Source organism: Sphaerodactylus townsendi, linkage group LG07 (assembly GCF_021028975.2).
Source record: "Sphaerodactylus townsendi isolate TG3544 linkage group LG07, MPM_Stown_v2.3, whole genome shotgun sequence".
Taxonomy (NCBI): Eukaryota; Metazoa; Chordata; class Lepidosauria; order Squamata; family Sphaerodactylidae; genus Sphaerodactylus; species Sphaerodactylus townsendi.
In genome coordinates this window covers 89311407-89335841 of record NC_059431.1, presented here as the reverse complement: position 1 = coordinate 89335841, position 24435 = coordinate 89311407, and the positions used below count along the sequence as shown (strand labels likewise).

General features: G+C 41.1%; 1 protein-coding gene across 12 annotated transcripts in view; it reads left to right on the top strand.

Moving 5' to 3' along the window:
* ELAVL2 (ELAV like RNA binding protein 2) overlaps positions 1 to 24435 on the top strand; it is a 213600-nt gene that overhangs the window by 110397 nt on the left and 78768 nt on the right. For 5 of the 12 annotated variants that reach the window (XM_048503242.1, XM_048503240.1, XM_048503241.1 and 2 more), the window contains 2 exons: positions 2060 to 2150; positions 4569 to 4812. In XM_048503242.1, the coding sequence (XP_048359199.1) occupies positions 2079 to 2150; positions 4569 to 4812 (316 nt within the window). In that variant the 5' untranslated portion in view covers positions 2060 to 2078. The remainder of the gene's footprint in view (positions 1 to 2059; positions 2151 to 4568; positions 4813 to 24435) is intronic. The other 7 variants (XM_048503243.1, XM_048503244.1, XM_048503245.1 and 4 more) reach the window with 3 other exon arrangements.

Here is a 24435-nt window from a genome sequence, read left to right as displayed (position 1 = left end):
TGATTGCCTATTAATCTCCTTTGACCCGGCGACTATCCTTTTTTGCCAGAACCTAGAGAGAGTGCTGTTTCCTGACTCAGCTAATAATATCAGCCACCAGAATTGCTTGTGTGTCATATTTTTGTGAAAAGAGTACAGGGTTTTGATGATATGGTGAAGAGCAATGTGTCTAGTGAGCCATGTACAATGACATGACACTAAATGTATCCTGTACCACTGCTTTTATCAGGTTTGTAAAGGTATTACATGAACAGCTAATAAATGTCAGTCCTGTTCAGTATGTGTTCCATCTCTTGTTGAATTTTTCCCTGCTTATCTCATTCATATTCAACGTAACTTGATAATTCTGTCCTTGGAGGATTCCCTGTTCTATAGTAGAAAGCATGCTTTTGCAGATAGAAGAGACAATTGCAGAGAGAAGAGAGCAGCTAGGTGTGTAAACGCACTTAATTGAGGTTCTATATAGTGCTATTTGCTTGCAAATTGGAAACAGTAGTGTATTTGGGAGCACTGTTAATATGCTCTAAAGTACCAAGTCGTCATTATGACTTTGACCTTCAACCGAAAGGACATTTAATGTAATGGTCTAAACCTGTATTGGAAATGACCACCTGTTCATTGACCACAAGTGACCAACCATTTCCTTGCAGGGTTAGTTTGGAAACTTCTTTTTCATAAAATGAAAGTAAGTGAGCTCTTTTCAGGCTTTTGATAAACCACAATGGCTTAATGAAGGTTATCTGGGTTGGTGGGCTAATTAGCTTGTTTTATTGGCTGTAGCTTTGGACTCCTAGTTGCAAGATTTAACTCTCACAGTTGAACTGTTGTTGTGATTAAAACCCAAAATAAACTGTCCTTCAGAGGAACGACCTCCTTTGATAGCAACGTTTTTATGAAGTCTCATTTGTGAATATAAACATGCATGCCTGCGTCAGTATGCAATTTATTGTCACTAGAGTACACTCGTGGCTGGATTGTTAAAAGAATCTAAATGGAAGACTTGACTAGCCTTGCTTGGCACATTCATGTTTGTGGCACAAAACTTCCCTATTGTCATCATGTAAATACCTGGGCAAGCTGTAATACACTATAATTGGCTTATCAGCTATATTCATTACTGCCTAGCTTTGCTAAATTTAAATCCCACTGGGTTTACAATTTGCATGGGATTTTAATTTTTCTGTGTGCCTTGAAGAAAATAAATGATGGAAAACATTTCTGTTTATTGGTTTACTTGCTCCATCTTTATGAAGTTACTTGTTTCTACTGTTTCCCTATGTACAGTGAACTAGTTTGCTAGTACAATATCAAATCCTGCCAAATATTTTATCAATAAAATTAACAGATTAGTCCAGCAGAAAGAGGAAGCGGTTGATACTGTGTTTCCCTGAAAATAAGACAGTGTCTTATATTAATTTTTTGCTCCCAAAGATGCGCTATGTCTTATTTTCAGGGGATGTCTTATTTTTCTATGTTCTGTTCATCAGGCATGCTTCCAAATAAAACCTTTGCTACGTCTTACTTTCGGGGGATGCCTTATATTTCGCACTTCAGCAAAACCTCTACTACATCTTATTTTCAGGGGATGTCTTATATTCAGGGAAACAGGGTAGGTACTTTAGAAGGCTTCGTGAAGGTGACTGTTCTATATAAAGTAGTCCATGGGTTCAGTTTCTAAATTAGAACAACTTAATTGTTTTCTCTTCCATGTGTCTCTACTTTCATCTCCAATTGGCTTAGCATCTAATTTTTATCTTTGTAAGGTGGATTTTTTAATATATGGGTGGTATGAGAGCATTAAGATAGGGCTACGGTTGAGTACAAAGTAACCAGCTCATGCTACATTTAAATCAGGCTTCTAAAAAGTATTTTAATTCTTGAAAGAAAAACATGTTAAACGAATTTGAAAAGATTAGATTGGAATTGCCTGAAATTCTATTAAGCCACACTGCATGGACGTGCTGGGAATATAAATACAATTACTGTAAATTTGTACAAACTGATTTGTTGCATTATCTTGCTAATCTAACATACGGTACTTTTTGTGTCCATATTGCAGACGGCAACTCCAAACTAACATGGCAGTCAGACTGTGTGATGTGGCTTCTCTGCTTAGAAGTGGTTCGTGGGCAGCAGAGCCTTGGACTGGGGTCTGTGGGATTTTTCTTAAATTCTGTAGGCTATTTTTAACATGTTACAGTGGTTCTGAGGCCATACCAAACACTTTAAATTGTATTTGGAATAATTTGGTACATCTTTTCTAAGTTTTGGGTAGGAATTAGGCTGTATCCCAGGTTTTGGGCAGGACATCTTTCTAAACTTCTGATACACCTAAGATTTCCTTAAATGCCACCTGCCTTCTTCTTGATTGTAACTTATCTGTTTACTTTAGTGTAACTTAAAAAATAGTATTGTATTAAAGCTGTTTTGGTATGGTCTGAATGCCGTGTAAGTTGCTTTTGAAAATAATTTATGTTGTACATTTTTTGGTTACTAATGAAATAATAGAATTTTCACTTGTTGATTTGCTTGGCTGAAAAGAGTAAATTCAGAACATATTCAAATCAAGTTTCTCATCAGGTGAACAGGTTTCTTTTATAAACACTTTAATGAGAAACTAATTTGTTAAAGTATAGGATGTTAATAATGTCTTATGCAGAAGCAAATCATTCTGTGTTAGCAGCATGATTTAGCACAACACTGTTTCACCTGTAAATTTGAATATTGATTTTAGGATTTAATTCTTGCCATGTAAATGTGAAAATAAATACAGTCCGTTCCCTCTTTAAAATCGTGCTGATTAGTCAGTCAGTCAATATGTTACAGTTAGACACTTCTAGGAAGCTTCAGTCTGAAGATATTGTTGCCGCCCGTCACTCTTTCCAGAAATGGGAATGTCTGACTAGAAATCTTTTTTAAAATCGTTCCTAGTTGGTTTCTGCATGGCCAGCTAAATCTTGTGGGAATTCAGAAGTTAATCTGTAAGCATACATTATTGAATTTTTTTTAAAAAAGATTTGCTTTACCAACAGTTATGTGACTGGGGTTTTTTTTGTTTTGTTTTGTATTTCCTGTTTTTTCTGGAACCCAGCCATTTTCTGGGTGATTCCTAATCCCCTTCTTTCCTTTTGATCAACTATAGCTATAAACGAACAGAAATGCCAGTACTGACATAGCTCTTTTTAGGTTACTAGCAGGTTAACTGTTGTCAAATTCCTGAATAATGAGTTTACTGTGAACAGAGTTTACAGAAGAAATAATTTGCCACCTTCCCCCTTTTTTCAGTCCTGAAGACTAAAGTAGGAACTGTTTTGACTGTTGTAATTCCTGCTGTTGAATCTTGCATAAGCTCTTGCATGAATGAAGCAAAGGCTTGTACATGATGCCATAGTAAGCAGGGCATCTACTAACCCTTCTGCCCTTCTACTGTACCTTCTGTCACATTCCATGGTGGGCCTAAAACCCTTGGGAGCAAGACGGCAGAAGCTCTGCTGCTCTTTTGACAATCTGGAACCTGCTTATTGAGAACCATTTTTCCATTGCCTTTCGAAGTCAGGGTCTTTCAGTGGATTTGGAGCAGAATAATTTTATTAGCACAGCATAATTGTGCATTACGCTATTGATGGGGTTAGAGTTATGTTCTGTCTTGACAGGTTTGAGAAAATGTAGGTGGTTAGGTTTGGAAATCTTATTTGAAAACTGACCAAGTACCTAATTTAAAAACAATCTTTAGGTCTCGCATAGAAGAGTTGCGAACTGCTACATTTTAGCAGTCTATCTGAAGCTGAAATAAAATCTTTTGCATTTAGGGAAGACCGAGTTTTATCCTCTGTTCAAAATGAGCAGTCCTTATTTTGTTGACAGATTTATAGACTAGCCCAATTTAAAAATAGGTGCATATCTGCTTGTATTACTCTAGAAGCACTGGAAGGAACAACAGAGATTCAAATTGTAGCATTCTAATTGGTAGTAAAGTTTTTCATGTCAGAGGAACTCCAGAGATGTAAGCAATTGCCAGTAATTCTACATTTAAGCCTTGTCAATTGCGAAGTCTTTTGGAACATAAAATTACTTGCTGGTGGAACGACCAACATATTAATCTCTCTTCCCTACTGGAAAAATAACCAAAAGCAGTACATTGTTTTTAATAATGGCTTCCTGTGAAATCTACTGTCTTATCTTTTTTCAATAATTGTGGAAGCTTCCCAGATGTGACTTTTGTACTTTCTCACTTCTGATGCTTTGCCTGGATTCAGTATATTCACAGTTAAGTTTTTAAAAGATTTACTGAAATAATGGAGCACAGGGCTAGAAAAAATGTTTTTAATTCCTTGATTTCGGCAAAAGCTTAAATAGCCCTGATATAGAGAATCTTTTAAAGTCTTATATTGCTTTAAAAATTTTGGGGGGTGAGGGGAGGAAATTAAAGCTGATGTATTGTAGAGCCATTATTTCAGCCTTGACAATTGGCCATTCTTTGCATAGTGATGAAGATTTAAATTCCTGGCTGGAATTGTTAATAGATTCTGAAATATGAATTCTGACAGTTCGATTTTCTCTGTTTTTAGCAGGTAATTGCTGCCATGGAAACACAACTGTCTAATGGACCAACTTGCAATAACACAACCAATGGTCCTACTACCATAAACAACAACTGCTCATCACCAGTTGATTCTGGAAACACCGAGGACAGCAAAACCAATTTAATAGTCAACTATCTTCCTCAGAACATGACACAAGAAGAGCTGAAAAGTCTTTTTGGGAGCATTGGGGAGATAGAATCCTGCAAACTTGTAAGAGACAAAATAACAGGTATGTAGCAGCACACCTTAGTGTGCACATGTAACACAGAAATATTACTGTTAAATCGAAGCTTGAATAGCATTACTTCCTTGCGAATGACAGAAGAGGAGTTTTAGGGAATTGGCTTGAATGATGGCTTAGCATGTCATCCTGGCTGTCATGTGTTAAATAGAAGACTTAACCAGGCTTTCAAAGAATAACCCGAAAAGCTTTCAAAAGCTTTTGGAAATAGAGATTTAATTGTAAGGCCGACATAACGCTCCACACTGTTGGTAGAGAATACTTTTACTTTCACAAAGGAATCCCAATTACCAACAGAATTTAAAAGCTGTCTTTTCTTCTTATGGCTGGAGAGGAGAATGAAAAACTGGGCCTGAAAATTTTAGCTACCCTTAGTCTTGGTTGTCACTGTCTTTCTAGTCACATTAAAGCTGTTGAGCAAAGGATGCAGGGTAGGGAAGAATTTGTATATATTCCTAATTAATCCAATCGGCTCTCTTAATACTCTGAAATAGAGTCCAGACTCTAAAAGCTACTGCTTTGATAAAAGTAATTTTTTTTCCGTAAAGAGATGCTGGTGGGTTGCAGCCATATATAGTAGACAAAAATAGATTTCTTGTGTGACTGAACAGAATTTAAGGAGAATTTATACTGTTCAGAGGCATGTGACTGATGCCTAGGATAGTATGTAAAGGACCGCATTGGTACTAAGAGGACTCTTCCAGTGTCATCTCTGTGTTTAGCTCACTTCAGAACTCTCTGCAGTATTCACCTGAACAGTGTAACATGGAAGGCAGGAGCTGAGACCTTGCTCCCAAGCTCTAAAATATACTTTCAAAAATCATGTTGCTAGTTGGGTTCTTTTTGTAGACTGCCTGTTGTGCCTAGGTCACCTTCCCTTTTATGGCATATTATTGCCCAGGTAGACAGTAAATTCAGTTAATTTTGAGTTCTGCGTGTCTTCTGATAGCTGAGCCGAAGAGAGGTAGCTCCCCCCTCCCCCCTGCTTTGTTTTTAGCTTCTGTATTTTGTATTCTTGGCAGCTTCCCAGAATAGCATCTCATCTTGTTCTGTCCTTGTTCCCATTCATCACCCTGTTCAGAAGTTGGCTGTCACATTGACACTCAAGTGTTGGCAACTCCCTGTGTTTTCTGATCTAAAAAGCATTAAGGAATCTTAAACATTGTAAACCTAGTACTTTGAAAGGGTTGCATTAATGGCTGCAAGTCAGCTTGAATAATTAGCAATTAGCAGCTTCTCTGCCTTGGAGATTTTTATGTGTGATTTAGCTTAATGTTCCTTGTGGCAAGGAATAGATAGCATGTATGGCTTGCTGACACTTTATTCTTTCTGAGTACCCCCACCCCTTCCCCCCAATCTTCTGCATAGTTCATACCGCTACTTAGATTTGGCAGTGTAAAGTCTCTCTAATTCAGTAATTTATGTAGTAAATAAACAAATTGTGGTACTTGTGAATCTTCAGGATATCCTAATCATTGCATAATAGTGACTAGGATCTGGGAGACTCAAATTCAGATCCACTCTCTGCCATGGAATGCCAGTCTCTCTGACTAATCTACTCACAGGGAGGTTGCAAAAATTTGAGAAGGGAGTGTAATATATGTAGCTCTGAGCTCCTTGGAAAAAATATGTGACAGTACAACAAATAGGAGTGTCCTGGTGCATTTTATCTTCACAGGTTTCTCCCCACCCCAAAAAATCAAAGTGGTAGATCTTTACTGGCCTCTTAAGACTTGGCCAATGGGGGGCATGCCACGGACAGCAAACATCTTGAACACATGAAGCTGCCTCATGCTGACTTAGACCTTTTGGTGCATTGAATTCAGTATTGTCTACTCAGGTAGGCAGTGGCTCCAAAGGGTCTCAGGTACAGATCTTTCACATGAGCTATTACTTGATACATTTTTTTTAAAAAAAATCTACGGATTCCAGTGACTGAGCATGGGGCCTTCTGCATGCAAAGCAGATTCTCTCCCACTGAACCACCACTCCTGAGACTTACCATGCTGTGATGTTGGATTGTGGTGGGAAGTGAGGTATGGAATGTCCCTGGTTTTTTATCTTGTCTGACCTACTGCATAGCTTTGCAGGACGCTGTCAGCCTCAGTCTGCCCCCATCGGGAAGTGGAACAGTTGGCTGTAAGGGTTATCGAGAAAGTATATGGAGTGCATTCAAAATTTTCAATGTACTGTTCAAACATTGTGTCACAGCCTACATTGTATAGTAAACTGGCATGTCAGTATTACTGGGAAGAAAAATAACCCATGCGAAAGCCACTGGTAACCTAACTGATAGCTAGGGTGGATTAAGAGTAATCTGTGAACAGTCTGTAAGTTGTAGTTCTGATTCTCATTTCTCTCTATTAGACCACACTGGATACTTGTGGAAGGGGAAAAAAGTTGAGTAGGAAGCACTCAGGTTAATATTCACCTTACTACTTTCCTTTCATTGTCTTCAGGCAAGCACTTGCTTCCTCCACTCCCTTCCTGGAAGCTAAATGACATTGTACAGGGCTCAGCTTTCATTCTGCTAGGCAACTAACTAAAGATATAAAATTTTCCGGATGAGTTGAAGCCATGGAAATTGTGAGAAAATTGAAATATGTACGATGGTTCTTCTAATCAATCCAAAACTTATTTAGTTCATTCATCCCCCATCTTTCTTCACAATGGGGATCCAAAGGAGTTTGCCTCATTCTGCTCGCCTCCATTTTGTCCTTGCAACCCTGTGAGGAAAGTTAGGCAGAGTGTGTGAGAATGGGCTAAAGTCACCCAGCAAGCTTTCACGGCAGAGTGGGGCTTCAAAGCCAGGTCTCTCAAAATCCTAATTTAACCCTCTAACCTCTACTCCACACTTAATCTCCTACTTTGCTGTTTCAGTAGCATCTGGTACATTTTAGTTGAATCCAGAATATCAGAATGGAACTTCCCTGCCTTTGCCCTAAGACTGATTTTAATGAAATGTTACTCCAAGTAGATAGAAGACTCTGAGGAATGGCATGACTGGGGCGGCCAGCAGTGGGAAAGGTGAATTGGTCGAATTGCCAGTTCAGTCTGGATCCAATTCATTTATATGTAACTTGGCATGACAGATTTTATTGTATGATATATTTATATAATTGAAAACTTTTGCAGCTTTTATTTTATGCATTGTGATATGGAAACTGACCTTTAGGCGGGAAGTTGGGATTTAAATCCTTCCCTTTTGTTCTATTTTCCCACTGAAAACATTTTGTAGCTATGGTACTTGTTTACCTTTTAGGAAAGCATATACTCAAGTTTTGCCCATTGGATCAAAGTCACTTGTGTGTTTCAGCAATAAAAACTGGGTGAAGAGATTTAAACAAGCAGTTCCCATTTGTGCTAGTATTTTATTTTAAACCAAAACCCTTAGCAGCTACGTTGTCGAATTTGTTTTAAATCTAGTAAAGGGGTCATTAAAATCACACATGCAATATGAACTTCTTTTTTGAGGACGCTTAGATGAAACCGACTTGATCCGTGCTGGAGGATGGATCGCCTGTCCAACAACCCTTCCACTGCTACGGACGCCCTCAAAGCTCTTTCTAACATGGCCTTTCCTAATAACGTACAGGGTCACCTTGCACTCTTTATTGTTCTGCTGTTAAATAACACTGCCAACAGTCTTCCTTTAGATTGGTTACGAAACCTACAGTTGAGTCTTTTCAATTTAATTCGAGCCTCTCATTGCATCAAAATGAGCAGCATCACTTCATATCAGGAAAATGAAACACATTGAAAGTGGCATAGGGCATTCCAGCAGCTGTAGAGCAATTTTGTTGTTGTGCTTCTACAATATTCTTATTCAAAATTGTGTGTCCGTGAAAATGGGTTCTGTTTTCAATCCTTGTAATTCCAATTCTGTTCTGGAAAGAGCTGGTCCTGGTGAGCCTGAGTATTATAGAGTGGGGGCGTTGTTTTTTTCAAATTGGTGACAAGTGCTTGCTTGCATATGAATTTTGCTTATGTATTTATGAATCTGTGTTGAAATGAAATCATATCTGGATTTCCACAGGCAATCATGAAATTTCTCCTGTTGTCTAGGGGGGTGGGCGGGAGTGTGCAGTTTGAAAGAGGAATGTGCAACTTAATGTCGGGCAACTTTTCAGACAACTTGTTTTTAGAAATTCTTAATGTAGGTCAGGGTCCCTAGCATAGTGCATGTAGAATATTATGTCATTGATCCCTTTCCTGGAGCTTGCCAAGGCTTCTGATTGACCACTGGGGATTTGATTGGCTGTGCAGATTTTTTAAATAATTGCTTTTACTGTGATTGCCACCACAACACAAAGATCTTCAATGTATGATTGCCGGTAAACTTGCCAGCCATTTTGTGGTAGGTTCCTGTGGCAGCCATTTTATAGCTGTGTCTACCATGCTGTGTGAGAATTCCAAAGATGCCCACAGGCTTAAAAAATTAGGAACCCCTAATGCAGCCACCTTGAGTCTTCCAGAAAAAGGCAGGTATAAATGTAATCTATATAAAAAGCTAACAGTGACTTTGTTAGTCATGCCCTAACACCAAAACAGCTGGACAAATCGCCCCCAAATTTTCAAATGACGTTCCTCCCTGTTACAGGCAGGTAATCGGACCTTCAAATTGCCGAAAGTCCATACCTGAGCCAGGTAAAACGTCTTTTTCCTGGCGCACCAGGCCATGAAGCTGGCTGTGTTTAACTGTCACCCTTAGAATGTTCGTGCAGCATGTCTGTGGCCTGAGGGGTTGGTGTGCCCTTAGAACAGTGGTGGCGAACCTTTGGCACTCCAGATGTTATGGACTACAATTCCCATTGGCCACGCTGGCAGTGGCTGATGGGAATTGTAGTCCATAACATCTGGAGTGCCAAAGGTTCGCCACCACGGCCTTAGAATGTTCGCGTAGATGGCCAGAGATGAGCATTGAAAACAGTAAATAGGTATTACTGTTAGGTAATACATGTGGAAGTGAAACACATACACACTTTGCCGTGTGAGACGTCAGGTGGGGTTCCCCCCCTCACACGCAGGTAACTTTCACTCTCTGTGCCTCACCCACTGCCCCCACACAACACACATACTCTCATACACATCCAGCTCATCCTCACACACCTCACTCTGCCCTCCCTCACATCCAACCACCACTTACCCACTTCTTCACCCATATTCGCCACAGCTCTCTTTTACTAAAAGCGAGCTGGAGTTTGCCTTTTTCTTCTAAGAAAATCCACGGGGTGGGGGCGAACCAACACTACTGGCTCTGCTTCTTTTGCACGTGGCCCTTTAAGAACCCAGGGAGCTGGCCTCGATCTGAGTGCCTCACCACCCTCCCTCTGCTGCCTGACTGGGATAGCCTGCTTGCCCCATTTCTGCCTTACCCAAGCCAGGACTGTGCGTGTCAACCAGCCTCATGGACAGCGGGATTCGCACTCTGGACAGTTCCGTTGTGGAATGGAAAGGGTTACCTTATACTAAAAAAACCAAGACACCACCATATAACAATGTGAATTGAAAAGGGAAAGAGGGATTCCATTTGACCACCCCAAAAGGCTATGCTGGGAATCATTGGACCTGCATGGACATCTGTGTGGGTTGCGGACTGTGATGAGAAGGACAATTGGCACAGCAACGCGTGGCCAGGCCCCGCTAGTGTAATATAAAAAATAAATAAATAAAATTCTAAAATTTCCCAGAAAGTTAAAATATAAGAGAAATGAAGGGTGTTTATTAAAAAAAAAAAGACCAGGATTTGCTGAGCTTTATCTATAGCTGTGAAAATTGATTAACAACCCAAACTTGGCAGGAAAAACTAGTTTCTGAGAGACGCTCTGATATTCAGGGAAGTAATAACAATTTAAACTAGGCCTTTTTAGAGTTTAAGGTTCAGTAGTAAGAGAAAGTTGCAGCCAAAAGACAGACATTCTCTTTAGTGCAGAACTGATAGCTTGCCAGGATTTTGAATAGATGTTTTGAACCGTAGTGGTAATCTGAGTTTTTACATCTTTTGTTTAATGTTCAGACCTGACTGGGTAAATAGAGACACATAATTCTTAATATGAGACCTGTGTGCTTAAATAAATAAGGAAATGACAGTTGCTGAATGTGTTACCATGACATTTTGAATTCCTTATTTACAATATTATGTTTAAAATGTTAGAAATATGAACAGGAACAACTTATGTAACACTTTGATAAGTCACAATTTTCAGAAAAAACAGACCCCTGGACTTTTGCAGAAAACTTCTGAAAATCTTGTGTTTCTGGCTGAATCTGGCCAGTCTGAATCTGGTATCTATTTTTACCCATAATATCTGTAAACATCTGAGATTTCTGTAGGCCCTCAGTTATTTTTATAACTTTGATGTGACCAGGTACCCACTAGAGTGGTCACAATCTGGCCTAGGTCTTGCAGTCTCTAATATATGTAACTATCTTCTTAGAAGGGCACATGTATATATTAGTAATTTGGTAGCTTGGGACCCATCTGTGGCTCTTTGACATGCTATCTGAGAACTGTTAACTTAGGTCGAATCCCCACTACCGTCTTAGCCAGGTTTCAGAACACAAACTAACCAGGTTTGAGGGACGACCTCCCCGGTCGAATCCCCACTACCGTCTTAGCCAGGTTTCAGAACTCAAACGACCTCAAACCTGGTTAGTTTGTGTTCTGAAAGCTGGCTAAGACGGTAGTGGGGATTCGACCGGGGAGGTCGTCCCTCAAACCTGGTTAGTTTGTGTTCTGAAACCTGGCTAAGACGGTAGTGGGGATTCGACCTTAGTGTGGTAACTGTGAAACTGATGTACTGTGTTCCATTTTGAACAAGAGTTTGGATTTAAACATTGCCTTTTTATTCTGTAAAGAGTCTCAAAGCAGCTTACAAACTCCTTCCCTACCTCTCCTTACAACCGACGCCTTATAAGGTAGGTGAGATTGAGAGAATTCTGTAAAAACTGTGACTATCCCAGTGTCACCCAGCAGGCATCATGTATAGGAGCTGGGATACAAATCCAGTTCCCGGATAAGAGTCTGCCACTTATGTGGCAGAGTGGGGAATCAAATGTGGTTCTCCAGACTACAGTCCACCCCTCATAACCACTATACCATGCTGTCACTCAGTGTATACAAACATTGTGTTCATTGTATACAAAAATTTAGAAAAATAAGAAATACTTTTTGCTGATTTTCTTTCATGCTTCTTGATTAGGTTGGGCTTCCAAATTCCTGGCTCTTAAGACAGTCAATAATATGGCAGGGAAGGCTTTCATACTAAAGAGTGTCCCTTTTATAATTAAGCTCCATAGTTATTCTATAAGAGAAGCTGTATATAATTTTGGCTGGTAATAAATCATCAAAATGTTGAATGAAAAGATCAAGTGCTTGTGGACAGTGTCTTCAAGATGTTGCTGTTGTGTGTGTTACATACTGTGCTATCTGTATTTAGACTGGGATGAGTTTAAATGGTGGGGAGATTTAGAAGAAATGGAACACTTCTGCTAGGTCCAAGCTTTTTAGCTCATCCTTCACTTAAACATTTTCTCAGCCTAAACAGCACATGATTGATGGCAAATCACATTAATATTCATCAAGGATCAAAATACCCACCTTCAATCAAGAAAATGTTGACAGGTCTTCAAGAAGTAATTGGTTCACTTTTAAAAACAACTATATGAGCTGGAAGAAAAGTAGAAAAGTTTTTCTAATTGCTCTGAAACTTTTTGTTTTCGTAACTGAAGCCTGGAACGTTTAGAGAATGATTTTATCATCACCTATATACTACTAATCAAGTCAGCCAGATCCAGTGACTGGAGTTGTGAACGAGCAAGACAGATCTTTCTACAAATCTGGATAATGCCTCAGGTTTGCAGAAAGATCTCAAATTTAAACAAAATAACAACAAAAATATGGGCAATTTAAAAAAACTCTAAATGATAAACATGTCTGTTTTTTTTTTAAGTGACAGATGCCCTGTGTGGCTGTTGGCCAGGCAATCACAGCATTCCAGGCTGGGTTTCTGTGAGTGAAGAGGCAGAGGGGAGGGGGCAGAGCCATTCGAGACCAATTTTGGCCTTTGAGGGAGAAATCATTGTGAGCAGATCTGATTAGTGTTGCCAACTGCAGGTTGGAAAATTCCTGGAGATTTTGCAGCAGAGTCTGGAGGGGGGAGGGGCCTCAGCTGGATGTATACCAAAGAGCCTACCCTTTGAAGCAGCCATTTTCTGCCGGGAGTCATATCTGTGTCATTGGGAGTTCAGTTGTTGTTCTGGTGAATCTCCAGAGGTTTGCAACCCTAGGCCTGACACCAACCCTTGAGTGACTTGATATCACCTGACTTACATGACTCAGCTAGGCCCGGCTGCTTACCATTGTTCAGCCGCAGCCACCCTTTGAAAGGCTGTGCAGTGTAGAGGCTAGAGTTTCAGAATAAGGTCTTGAGGACCCAGGTTCAAATCCCTAACTTGCTGTGGAAGCTCACTGCGAAGTCATAAACCAGTCCCATACTTTCAACCTGACTTAACTCACAGGGTTGTTGTGCAGATGAAAGGGAGAATATTGCAAACTGCTTCGGTCCCTATTGTGAAGAAAAGTGTGGTATAAATGAAGTAATTCTGGTGACTGGAGCTTTGAATGAACAAGGCAGATCTTCCTACAAATCTGAAAAATGCTCCGAGTTTGCTCGAAAGTCTGAAACCTTACAAAAATATACGTGGGGTTAAAAACCCCAAAACGATAAAAGGAATCCCTTTTTAATGTTAAAAACAGAAGTTCTCAGAGGTAAATATTAGAATTGTGCGTGACTATTCTGCCATGGAAGGGAGGGAGGGGTGGCATGCAAGGGAGGGGAAGGAGCCAGACATCTAGTGGAGGAAGGGGGAGAAGACTGAGGGGTGGCATGCAAGGGAGGGAAGTGGAGGGGAGGGGTGATTTTGGGCCAGTCACATACTTTCAACCTAACCTACCTTACAGGGCTGTTCAGGTAAAAGGCAAGAGAGAAATGATATAAACTACTTGGTCCCCACTGGACAAACATGGGGTATAATTTAATAAATAATGTAGCTGAATATAGGAGATTGATAAAAGTCAGGTTGGTGAATGGCTGAGAAGGAGAGAATGGGTCAAGGAAAGGTGAGAAAATATGGGGGTTGCCAGGGGAAAGGAAAGGGGGGAAATTGTCAGGGGGAAATGATGTTCTCCTGTCCCATAAGCCTTGAGGGTTCCCTATGATGCAAATAGGCCTGGCCCGTCAGCCAGCATCACAGAACCTGGCTGTAGTTGTCTTGTGGGGAGGCTGCTGTGGGGAGAAGGGAAGTTGAAGGGCAGATAAATGTAAGTTGGCTGTTTGGTGGAAAGGAGAGAAGGACACAAGTAAAAGGAAGAGCTTGTTGAAGATTTCAGGGAAGGCAAAGAGGTAATAGTGGGAATGGGAAATGAGATGACCCTTGCAAGTTCTCGAAGGTTCCTGCTTGTTTCTCAAATGTTCTGAAATGCTGTAAGGTAGGCCCTTTTGACAATTAGAATGGTGTCTTATGATCATCAAAGACTGGTCTGCCCACATGAAGAGTGTGTAAGGGGGGCAGGTGAGATTTGAAATGCAAAAAAATATGCAAAGGCTGAAAATGAATCAGTCATGCCCTTCACTTCCAATTCTTAGATGCTTTTCTTCCTGCTTAACTTCTCATATTGGGGTGGGGGAATGTCATTTGGAGGTGTGCTGTGGTTGGGTACAGTTGTGGGGGAAGCTAGTATGGACAACCATCACATGCAAAATATATATGACATAAATGTGAGTTACATGTTCATTTTTTTAAAGTACTGTCTGTGTAAGGTTTTTTTAACTTTTGAAAATTCTCAGATATTTTCCAGTATTTTATGAAAACATTTTAAGGAAGTTGACTTAAATCTGTTTCAGGGATAGCTTCATGGCTCAGTAAAATTCAGCATTTTAACTGGAAGCATTTCCTGTAAATGCATACTGTTAGATTTTTGGTTGTGTATGATATTTTTGTATCTTGTATCTTTGTATCTTGAGGCAGAAAGGTGTTTCTTAAGCTGCGTCCACAGATCCATCTAGGCTAACTGCAGTTCAAAATCTTGTCTTGTCACTGTAGTTGTTTTCTGGAATAGGTTTTTTTTATTGGCATAAAGTTGAAAATCCATTGTAAAGGCCCATTGTAATCCACAATTTCTCCCTCCTACCTCTCCTATACTCCCTAACTCTGCCTGAGTACTGGAGATAGGAGAAGCGAAAGAAAGGGAAGAGGAAGAAAGGGACAGCAGGGAACAAAGTGTAGATTTTTAGAGAAAATAGAGGAAAGTTAGAGGAGGACTCAAATCCTGTGCCTGCTGCAGCTGTCCCTGACTGAGGCAGGAATAGAACTGAGGAAGGGCGACTCCCACTATAGGAGACTGGAAGTAGAAAGAACATGTTCCTCCCTTTTTAAAGGAAGGGTTGGAAATCACGCAAGCAAGCAAGAAGTCTTCCCTCAGACGGAGAACGTTACATTCTCCCATAAACTGGTTATCTTTCGTTTAAAGGTAAACTTCTCATATATTTTTTTGAAGTTTATATCCCACATTTCTTCAAAGACTCAAGGCAGCTAACAAAATTCACCAGGCACAACATTATAATAAAATCAGTTAAGCCAAAATGATATAGTAAAATGCCCATTCACCCTTCCCAAGACTATTCCAACCAACATGGCCCTTTTCGATGTGTGACTTTATGTTAAACCTAGAAGCAAACAGGCTACCAGTGGCAACATTTAAGAACAGATGTTTGAAGTGGCTGGCCCCAGACAACAAGTTCTTTAATGGGATTCCTTCTTGTATGATATGAAAGAGATTGCAGGTAAATAGTGTAGGAAAGTGAGAGGAAATTAAAAACAAAACAAAACCATTGTCTGCTGTGAAAAGGGCTAACTGTATACACCACCAGAGGGAGCTCAGTACTGGTGTAATGAACAGGGGCATAGAATTATAATACTGTAAATGTAAAGTATATATTTACAAATAGGTTTGAACAAAAATGCTATCACTCTTATTATTTTTTCAGATTTTGTCTGTCTTGTGCTCCTTAATTCTATATTGAGGATTTTCAGATTCTATATTTTCAGATTCTAGATTCTATATTGAGGATTTTCAGATTCAGGGCATGTACTTGACCACAGATTTCAGCTCATCTGCCTCTTTTCCCTTTGTTTGGCTTGCAGATATGTGTATTGACAAGTCACAGCAAAAAAAAAAATTCTGGATGGGATTGTATGACTGTGCCAAGACTACATTTAAGTAGTTAACTGATTCATGTACAGAACCTGAGTATTAGTAAAAACCCAACATACAAAAAGAGTCTGGGTACAAGCATACATGTGAAAGCCAGCATGGTATAGTGGTTACGAGTGATGGGCTCTGATCTAGAAAACAGGGTTTGATCTCCTGCTCCTCCCCATGAATAGTGGACTCTTATCTGCAGAACTGGATTTGTTTCCCCTCTCCTCCACATGAAGCCTGCTGGGTGACCTTGGACTAGTCATAATTTTCTCAGAACTCTCTCAGCCCCACCTACTTCACAAGGTGTCTGTTATGGGGAGATGAAGTTAAGGAGTTTGCTAGCTGCTTTGAGACTCCTTACAGGAGAGAAAGGCAGGGTATAAATCCAAACTCTTCTTCTTCAGTCAGGATGCACAAATCACTGCAAAAAAGCTGTGGGCACATTGAGAATGTAAAGAATATTTGGGTGAACTGAAGATTACAGTAGCACATTATCCACATGCAGTAGTCCCTATTATTCAGAAATTATAAAGTCAGTTTTAATTTCCAGGGTATTATAAAGGAAGCCAGGTAACCTGGAACTTCAAAATCTGTGGAGAAATGTGAATATTCTTGAAGCGTTCCTCACTATAGCAAACTTTCCTCTTAAATCTTCTAAGTTGATAACAACCACTGGAACAATGATAAGACTTGGAGTTATATACAAAAATTCTGCTGATCTCCCTAAGAATTTCATCCAAGCATCACCATCATTTGGGCTTAGAAAAAAGTCTGGGGGAGACATGGTAGAAGTGTATAAAGCTATCTCTGGGTGAAAAAAATGGAAAAAAGGAAGCCTGTTGTCCCTTTCCTATAATACTAGAGCTTGGCAGCATCCAACAAAATTGATGGGCAAGGAGGTACAGGAAATACTACTGTATTCAATACGTTTTTAGTGAAAGATCATTGGTTTATCAGGAGTATGGGGCACTGCCCCGAGCATAGCAAAATGGAGCTTCTGGACTATAGCAGTGGAAGATAGAGGGGACTCTTCTACAGGATGTGCAGAAGTGGTTGGCCCAGTGAGGTCTCGTGGATCTTCAGCTTCACAATGAAGTGTGATGGTAATCTGGTGCCTATGCCAAGCCTGTCACTTCAATGGAAGTTTGCAGCAAAATATTCAAATAGGGACTTTTAGCCTTCATGGTTGCTCTTGAGGTGCTCTTTTCCTTCCAAAGAAAGATGCGGGGGGGGGGGGGGGGGGGGAGCATCATTGAAGTTTGGAATACTTTTCTTTTTCTCCCCAGTAAATTATGAATGGTGTATTCTGACACAGCACAATGCACATTAAAATCTACATTAAAAAAAGAAATTTGATTTTATTCAATGAAGAGGGTAGCTGTGTTGGTTTGCAACAGCTAGATTCGTATCTGATGAAGGGAGCTTTCAGAAGCTTATCTAAGAATCATAGAGTTGGAAGAGACCACAAGGGCGATTGAGTCCAACCCCCTGCCATGCAGGAATACACAGTCAAAGCACCCTTGACAGATGGCCATTCAGCCTCAATTTAAAAACCTCCAAAAAAACAGACTGCACCATCTTCCAAGGCAGTGTATTCCTCTGTTGAACAGCCCTTAACACCAGAAAGTTATTTTTAATGTTTAGTTGAAACCTCTCTTCCTGCACCTTGAACCCATTACTCCTTGTCCTAGTTTCTGGAGCAGCAGAAAACTAGCTTGTTCCATCTTAGAACATAAGAACATAAGAACTAGCCTGCTGGATCAGACAAGAGTCCATCTAGTCCAGCATTCTGCTACTCGCAGTGGCCCACCAGGTGCCTTTGGGAGCTCACATGCAGGATGTGAAAGCAATGGCCTTCTGCTGCTGCTGCTGCTCCTGAGCACCTGGTCTGCTAAGGCATTTGCAATCTGAGATCAAGGAGGATCAAGATTGGTAGCCAAGTAGATTGACTTCTCCTCCATAAATCTGTCCAAGCCTCCTTTTTTAAAGCTATCCCAGCGGGTTAGGTGGCCATCACCACCTCCTGTGGCAGCATATTCCAAACACCAATCACACGTTGGCATTGAAGAAGTGTTTCCTTTTATTAGTCCTAATTCTTCCCCCCAGCAATTTCAATGAATGCCCCCTGGTTCTAGTATTGTGAGAAAGAGAGAAAAATTTCTCTCTGCCAACATTTTCTACCCCATGCATAATTTTATAGACTTCAATCATATCCCCCCTCAGACGTCTCCTCTCCAAACTAAAGAGTCCCAAACGCTGCAGCCTCTCCTCATAAGGAAAGGTGCTCCAACTCCTTCAATCATCCTCGTTGCCCTTCTCTGCACTTTTTCTATCTCTTCGGAGTATCCTTTTTGAGATGTGTATGCCACCAGAACTGAGCACCACAGTACTCCAAGTCGCGGTCGCAGACCACTGCTTTATTACTAAGGGCATGATGACAATCCTTGCAGTTTTATTATCCAACTCCTTTCCTAATTATCCCCAGCATAGAGTTTGCCTTTTTTCACAGCTGCCATGCATTGAGTTGACATTCCCATGGAACTATCAACCTAAGACGCTTCAAATCCCTTTCCTGGTCTGTGACTGATAGCACTGGACCCCTGTAGCGTGTATGTGAAGTTTGGATTTTTTTTTTGCCCCTAAGTGTGCATCACTCTTTACATTTTGCTAAGCTATTGAACTGCATTTTGCCATTTCTTAGCCCACTCACCTAATCTCCTATCCAAGGTCCGGCTTTGGAGCTCTTTCGCCATAATCCTTTTGTGGTCCCTCACCACCCTACATAATTCTGGTATCATCTGGCAAACTTCTGGCCACCATGCTACCCCACCCCTACTTCCAGGTCATTTATGAATAGGTTAAAGAGCACTGGTCCTAATAACTTACCGGATCCTTGGGGACACCCACTCCCCTACATCTCTCCATTGTGAGAACTTCCCATTTAGCTACCCACTCCTTTGTTTCCTGTTCCTCAACCAGTTTTTAATCCATATAGGAGAGGGGACTTCCCCTCTTATTCCCTTCTTATTGCTGAGGCTTTTCTCCAGCAGTCTCTGATGAGGAATCTCTTGTCAAAAGCCTTTTGAAATCTGTTAAGTAGATGAAGTGTCCACTTGGTTCCCCTTTCCTTATCCACATAAGTTCTGTTTACACCTTTCTCAAAGAACTCCTTAGTAAGTTTGTAAGACAGGAACTTTGCCTCTACAAAAAAAAAAAAAGCCATGCTTGACTCTTTCTCAGCAGGTCTTGCTTTTCTACATGTTTAATAATTTTTATCTTTTAATGATAGATTCTACTAATTTACTATGGAACAGATGCTTCAAACTGACTGGCTCTGTAATTTCCTGGGTCCCCTAGACCTCTTTCTTAAAGATTGGTGTGACATTGGCCATTCTGTCCCAGTCTTCAGGGATGGAGCCTGATTTCAGGGATAAGTTGCATATTAATGTGAGAACATCAGCAATTTCATGCTTGAGCTCTTTAAGAACTCTTGGATGAATGCAATCTGGGCCAGGGGATTTGGTAGCATTTAGTTTATCAATGGCTGCCAGAACTTCTTCCTTGTCTACCACTATCTTCCCTAGTTCCTCGGATTCACCTCCTAAGAAGCTTGGTTCAGGTGCAGGAATGTTCCTCACCTGCTCTTGGGTGAAGACAGATGCAAAGAATTCATTCAGCTTCTCTGCAATCACCCTGTCATCTTTTAGCACACCTTTTGTTCCTTCATCATCTAACGGGCCTACCGCTTCCCTAGCTGGCTTCCTACTTTTGATGTACTTGAAGAACTGTTTGTTGCTGGTCTTGATGTTCGCAGCCATGCGTTCCTCATAATCCTTTTTTGCCTCCCTTACAGCTAACTTGCTTCTCTTTTGCCACCATTTGTGTTCTCTCTGGTATTCTTCATCAGTTAAGTTGGACTTCCATTTTCTAAAAGACATCTTTTTTTTCCTAATAATTTCCTCAACCTTCCTTGTTAACCATGGTGGCTTTCTTTTGGACTGGGCGCTGCCTTTCCTAACCTGCGGAACACATTCCAGCTGAGCTTTTAAGACTGTGTTTTTAAATAACCTCCAAGCACCTTCAAGATGTCAACAACTTCAAGATGACATTCCCTTCAAATATTTAAAAATGGCTATTATGTCCCCTTTAACCTTTTATTCTTCAGACTAAACATGCCTTGCACTCTAAGCTGCTCTTCATAGGGCATGGAATCCAGACTGTACCATTTTGGTCACCCTCTTCTGGACCTGTTCCAGCTTATCAGTATCCAATATCTTTTTGGTTTCTAAGGTTCTGTTGTACTCAAATCTGTCTTTATTCACTGAATAATTGTAGAATTCACTGCTAATGGTTGTAGTGATGTGATGGCTAGCATAGATGGCTTTAATAGGGAGGGAGGTTCTTGAAGGATAGGTCCATCAGTGGATACTGACTATAGTGAGTAAAGTGAACCTTCTTTTTCAGAGGCAGCAAACTTTGGAAAATGCAGTGCTAGGAGGAAGTCTCAGGTAAAGACCATGGTCTCTGTACCCCGTTTGTTGACCTTCCAAAGCAACTAGGTTGCTGCTGTGTAGAACAGGATGCTGGAGTGGATGAGCCACCAGTCTAATCCAGCAGGGGTCTTATGTGCATATGAACTTTCCCCCTGTTTTTCACTGAAAAACATTCTGGTTTTCAGTTATTTTCTCTCTTAGAGAATACAATATGTAACTTTATTATGACTGTATGGTGATTTTCCTGACTGTAGACCACTTCACAGAATATACTTTTCAAAGTAGGTAGACACTTTTTAACAGTGATCATTTCTTGTGATAGAAAACATGTTGTAGGTACATAATCTACTGTTGTAGCTTTATGGCAATCCTATGAATTAACGACCTCTAAAACTTTATATTGTTAATAGCCTTGCTCTGATCTTGCAAAAATCTACTACTGAGAGAGAAATTCTGAGCACCTAGAGAACTTCTGTTCCTGGAAATGCTGTATTGGTTTGATAACTCTTTTTCAGTTGAATCCCTCTGAAGTGATTTTGTCGGTGATCTCTGAACTTTCTGCTTTTTAACTATAATACTAAACTGTTAACTGTAATTACTAATAGAGTAGTAAGTTTGTACTATCTTCCTGTTAGAAGCAACATTTCTCCATTGAGCTCCAAAGACATCTGGGTTACGCTCATCTACCAATCAGGGAGGCAGGAACTTCTTGATTGATTTCCTCAGCTTCCCCTCTGTTTTTGGGCCCATCCCTCTGCGTGCCAGTTCTCTTCCTGCCTCCAGGGATTGCAGACCTATAGCTAGCTAGCTGCCACTATACTTATTCTTCTTTTCAAATTCTAATTTCTTCTAATCCTTTTCTTGTCTGGACCCCCCCACCCCCTTCTGTGATTTTCTATGCCTTTGTGAGGGAGAGGTGGACTGGCTGCCGCCAGAGCAATGAACAGGATAAAAAAATGGCTAAAATGTTCTGCTCTGCATTCTCTCTTGCAAGCAAGCAGCGGGCTGATAGAGGGCGAGAGGATGCCTCGAAGAAAGGAGGTCCTTCTCTCTGAGGAAGAAAGTGAAGCCACTGACTCTCCTCAGCCAGAAAGGATGGGCACCAGCTCTGAATGCAATGTCCGACCCTCTCCACAGCTGGGGAACGCTGCCACCAGGCGAGCCCAGGGAACAACGATTTTGGTGAGAAAAAGAAGAATGCGTAGGCAATGCAGGCAGGCACGGTTTGAGCCAACCCACACAAAGTATCTTGGAGCCTCTCCTCAAAGCCTAGAATGCCTGGAAATGGCTCCTAAGATCTCTGCCACCTCAGAACTCCTAGAAGAGTCGGGTAACACCCCAGAAAGGGGAATAATTTCTGAGAATTTATCAAAGGGGCTTTTCAACAGGAAAGGGCTGCTATGAGGGAAGAAATGTTAGCACTTTTTAGAGTCCATTTTTGACCTGACTCCCCCAATCCCCCCACAGAGCGCCATTGTACCCTTCTCCACTCCCCCCCCAAGGGAGATTAAAAGGGGTCCCTTGGCCTGGAAAACTTAAGGTGGCCCTTAAAAGACCCAGGCATAGTCCAGACTGTAATTCTGGTGCCTCCTCTGACTCAGATATACCAGAGAGGGAAGAGGGGGAATTCTTTTCTGACCAGGAGGTTGTTGAGGAGATCCAGGTGCTTGAACAGTCCTCCTGTTTATGTAATGCAGAAGATTACCAGTATCTGTTGTGAAAATCTGCAGCTGCCCTCCACTTAAGCGAGGCTCATGAAGGGGAAGAACCAGTAAAATGTAATGCAAAATCCAAACACAAAGGGGATGCATAATTCTTTTCTACTAATACTGAAGCAAAAAAGGAAGTTAGAAGTCATCTCCCACCTCCTAGAGATAGAGGCAGTAGAGCCCGTCCCATCCCCTCAAAGAGAAAAATGGGTGTACTCAGTCCTATTCACCGTCCCCTAAAGAAATGGAGAGTGGCGAGCCATACTGGACTTAAAATATGTAAACCAGTTCATAATACTGAGACATTTCAGGATGGAAACCATGCAATCCATTGTGGACTCCCTGTAACCCAACGAATTCATGACATCAGTAGACCTGTCAGAAGTCTACCTTTGTGTCTCAATTTTTGAAGGATGCTACAGATTCCTCCAGTTTGGCGTAGGAAAAGATCATTTTCAATTCAAAGCCCTAACCATTGGTCTATGCTCTGTTCCCAGAGTGTTCTCCAAGTTCTCATCAACCTCATTGTAATACTCAGGGAGAGAGGAATCTGGCTACATCCCTACCTGGACGATATTCTCATATGTTCAGATTCACAGTTCAGATTCAAGCCCTACGCGTCAGTCAGCAGACCATACAGATCCTACAACAGCACAGATTTCTCATCAACCTCAGGAGGAGTTCCCTTGCTCCGACACAACACCTAGAGCACCTCGGCTTCCTAATAGATATATGAGGTCCTGCAAGATACTGGTTCCTATCGAGAAGCAGAGGAGCTAAAGATCTAGATCCAGCAAGTGCTGTCCAGAATCAGATGCTCACTACATTGCCTATCCAGCCTGATGGGTCTTCTCATAGCGTACTCAGTGGCCATACAGTGGGGTTGATTCCAATCCAGACCACTCCAGAAGTTTCTTCAGCCCTTCCAGAGCCAAATTTCCAACAGATCTCTGATGCAGTTATTGGTCCCAAGACAGGTCAAGACCAGCCTCCTGTGGTGGACCAGAAACAGCAATCTAAAACAGGAAAAATCTTTCTGGATTGGCTCTACCAAACAGATTTTTTTGAACACAAGTCCAACCAGTTGGGGAGTGATGTTGGAAAACATTCCTATTCAGGGAACTTGGTCCCAGGCAGAGTCCAAACTACACATAAACATTCTGGAATTGAGAGCAATCTGTCTGGCCTTATTCCAGTTTCAACATCTCCTGCAGGGATCTCATGTTCTGATAAGAACAGATAACAGCCGCCTAGACTTACCTGAACAGACAGGGAGGCTTCAGATCTGCGGCCCTACAGAGAGAAGCTGTAATTATTTTCAACTGGGCAGAGACCCACGTACTTTATCTCTGAGCAAAGCACATTCAAGGGATCAGGAACACCCAGGCAGATTGACTAAGTCAGCAGATTATCCACCCCAGAGAATGGAGTCTCAAAAGGGAGGTATTCCTCTTGATATCTCAGTCCTTGGGAACACTGTTATTAGACCTATTTGCTTCCAATCACAACAAACAGACTCTCAGATTCATCTCTCATTTCCATCACCAGCAAGGGATACCTTATCCTCGGCTGACCTCCTGGAATAAGCTCTATACCTTTCCACTTTTTCCCCTAATACCCAGACTTCTGAGGAAGATCAGAGAAGAAGGAGCGGAGGTCATATTAGTGGCATCTTGGTGGCCCCAGAGACCATGGTTTACCAACATTATTCAACTGTTGGTTCACATACCATTCCCCCTTCTGAAGCACAGGGATCTACTCCATCAGGGTCCAATCCTACATCCAGATCCAGAGTGGTTGAAAGCTGAGATGAGTGCTCATTGAAGGAAGGGTGCTTTCAATATAGAGGCGGCCCTAAAGCTGTACAAAGTGAAATCTTTGACACAGATGTCATATGGCTCAACCTTTAGTGTGGAACATGATAATCGGATTTTAGAAAGAATCCAATCTAAATTTTTAAGAACTATTTTTCAGGCATCCTCATACATCTCAAATGGTGCCATTAGACTGGATGCTGGCCTCATGTCAATTGAGGCCAGTATATGGTAAGCAAGTTTTTTGTACTGGCTCAAGATATTTGACACTTCAAAAGGTCTAGTACATCGTAGCAGTAAAGATACATATAAATCTATTTGGGGTCAAAAAG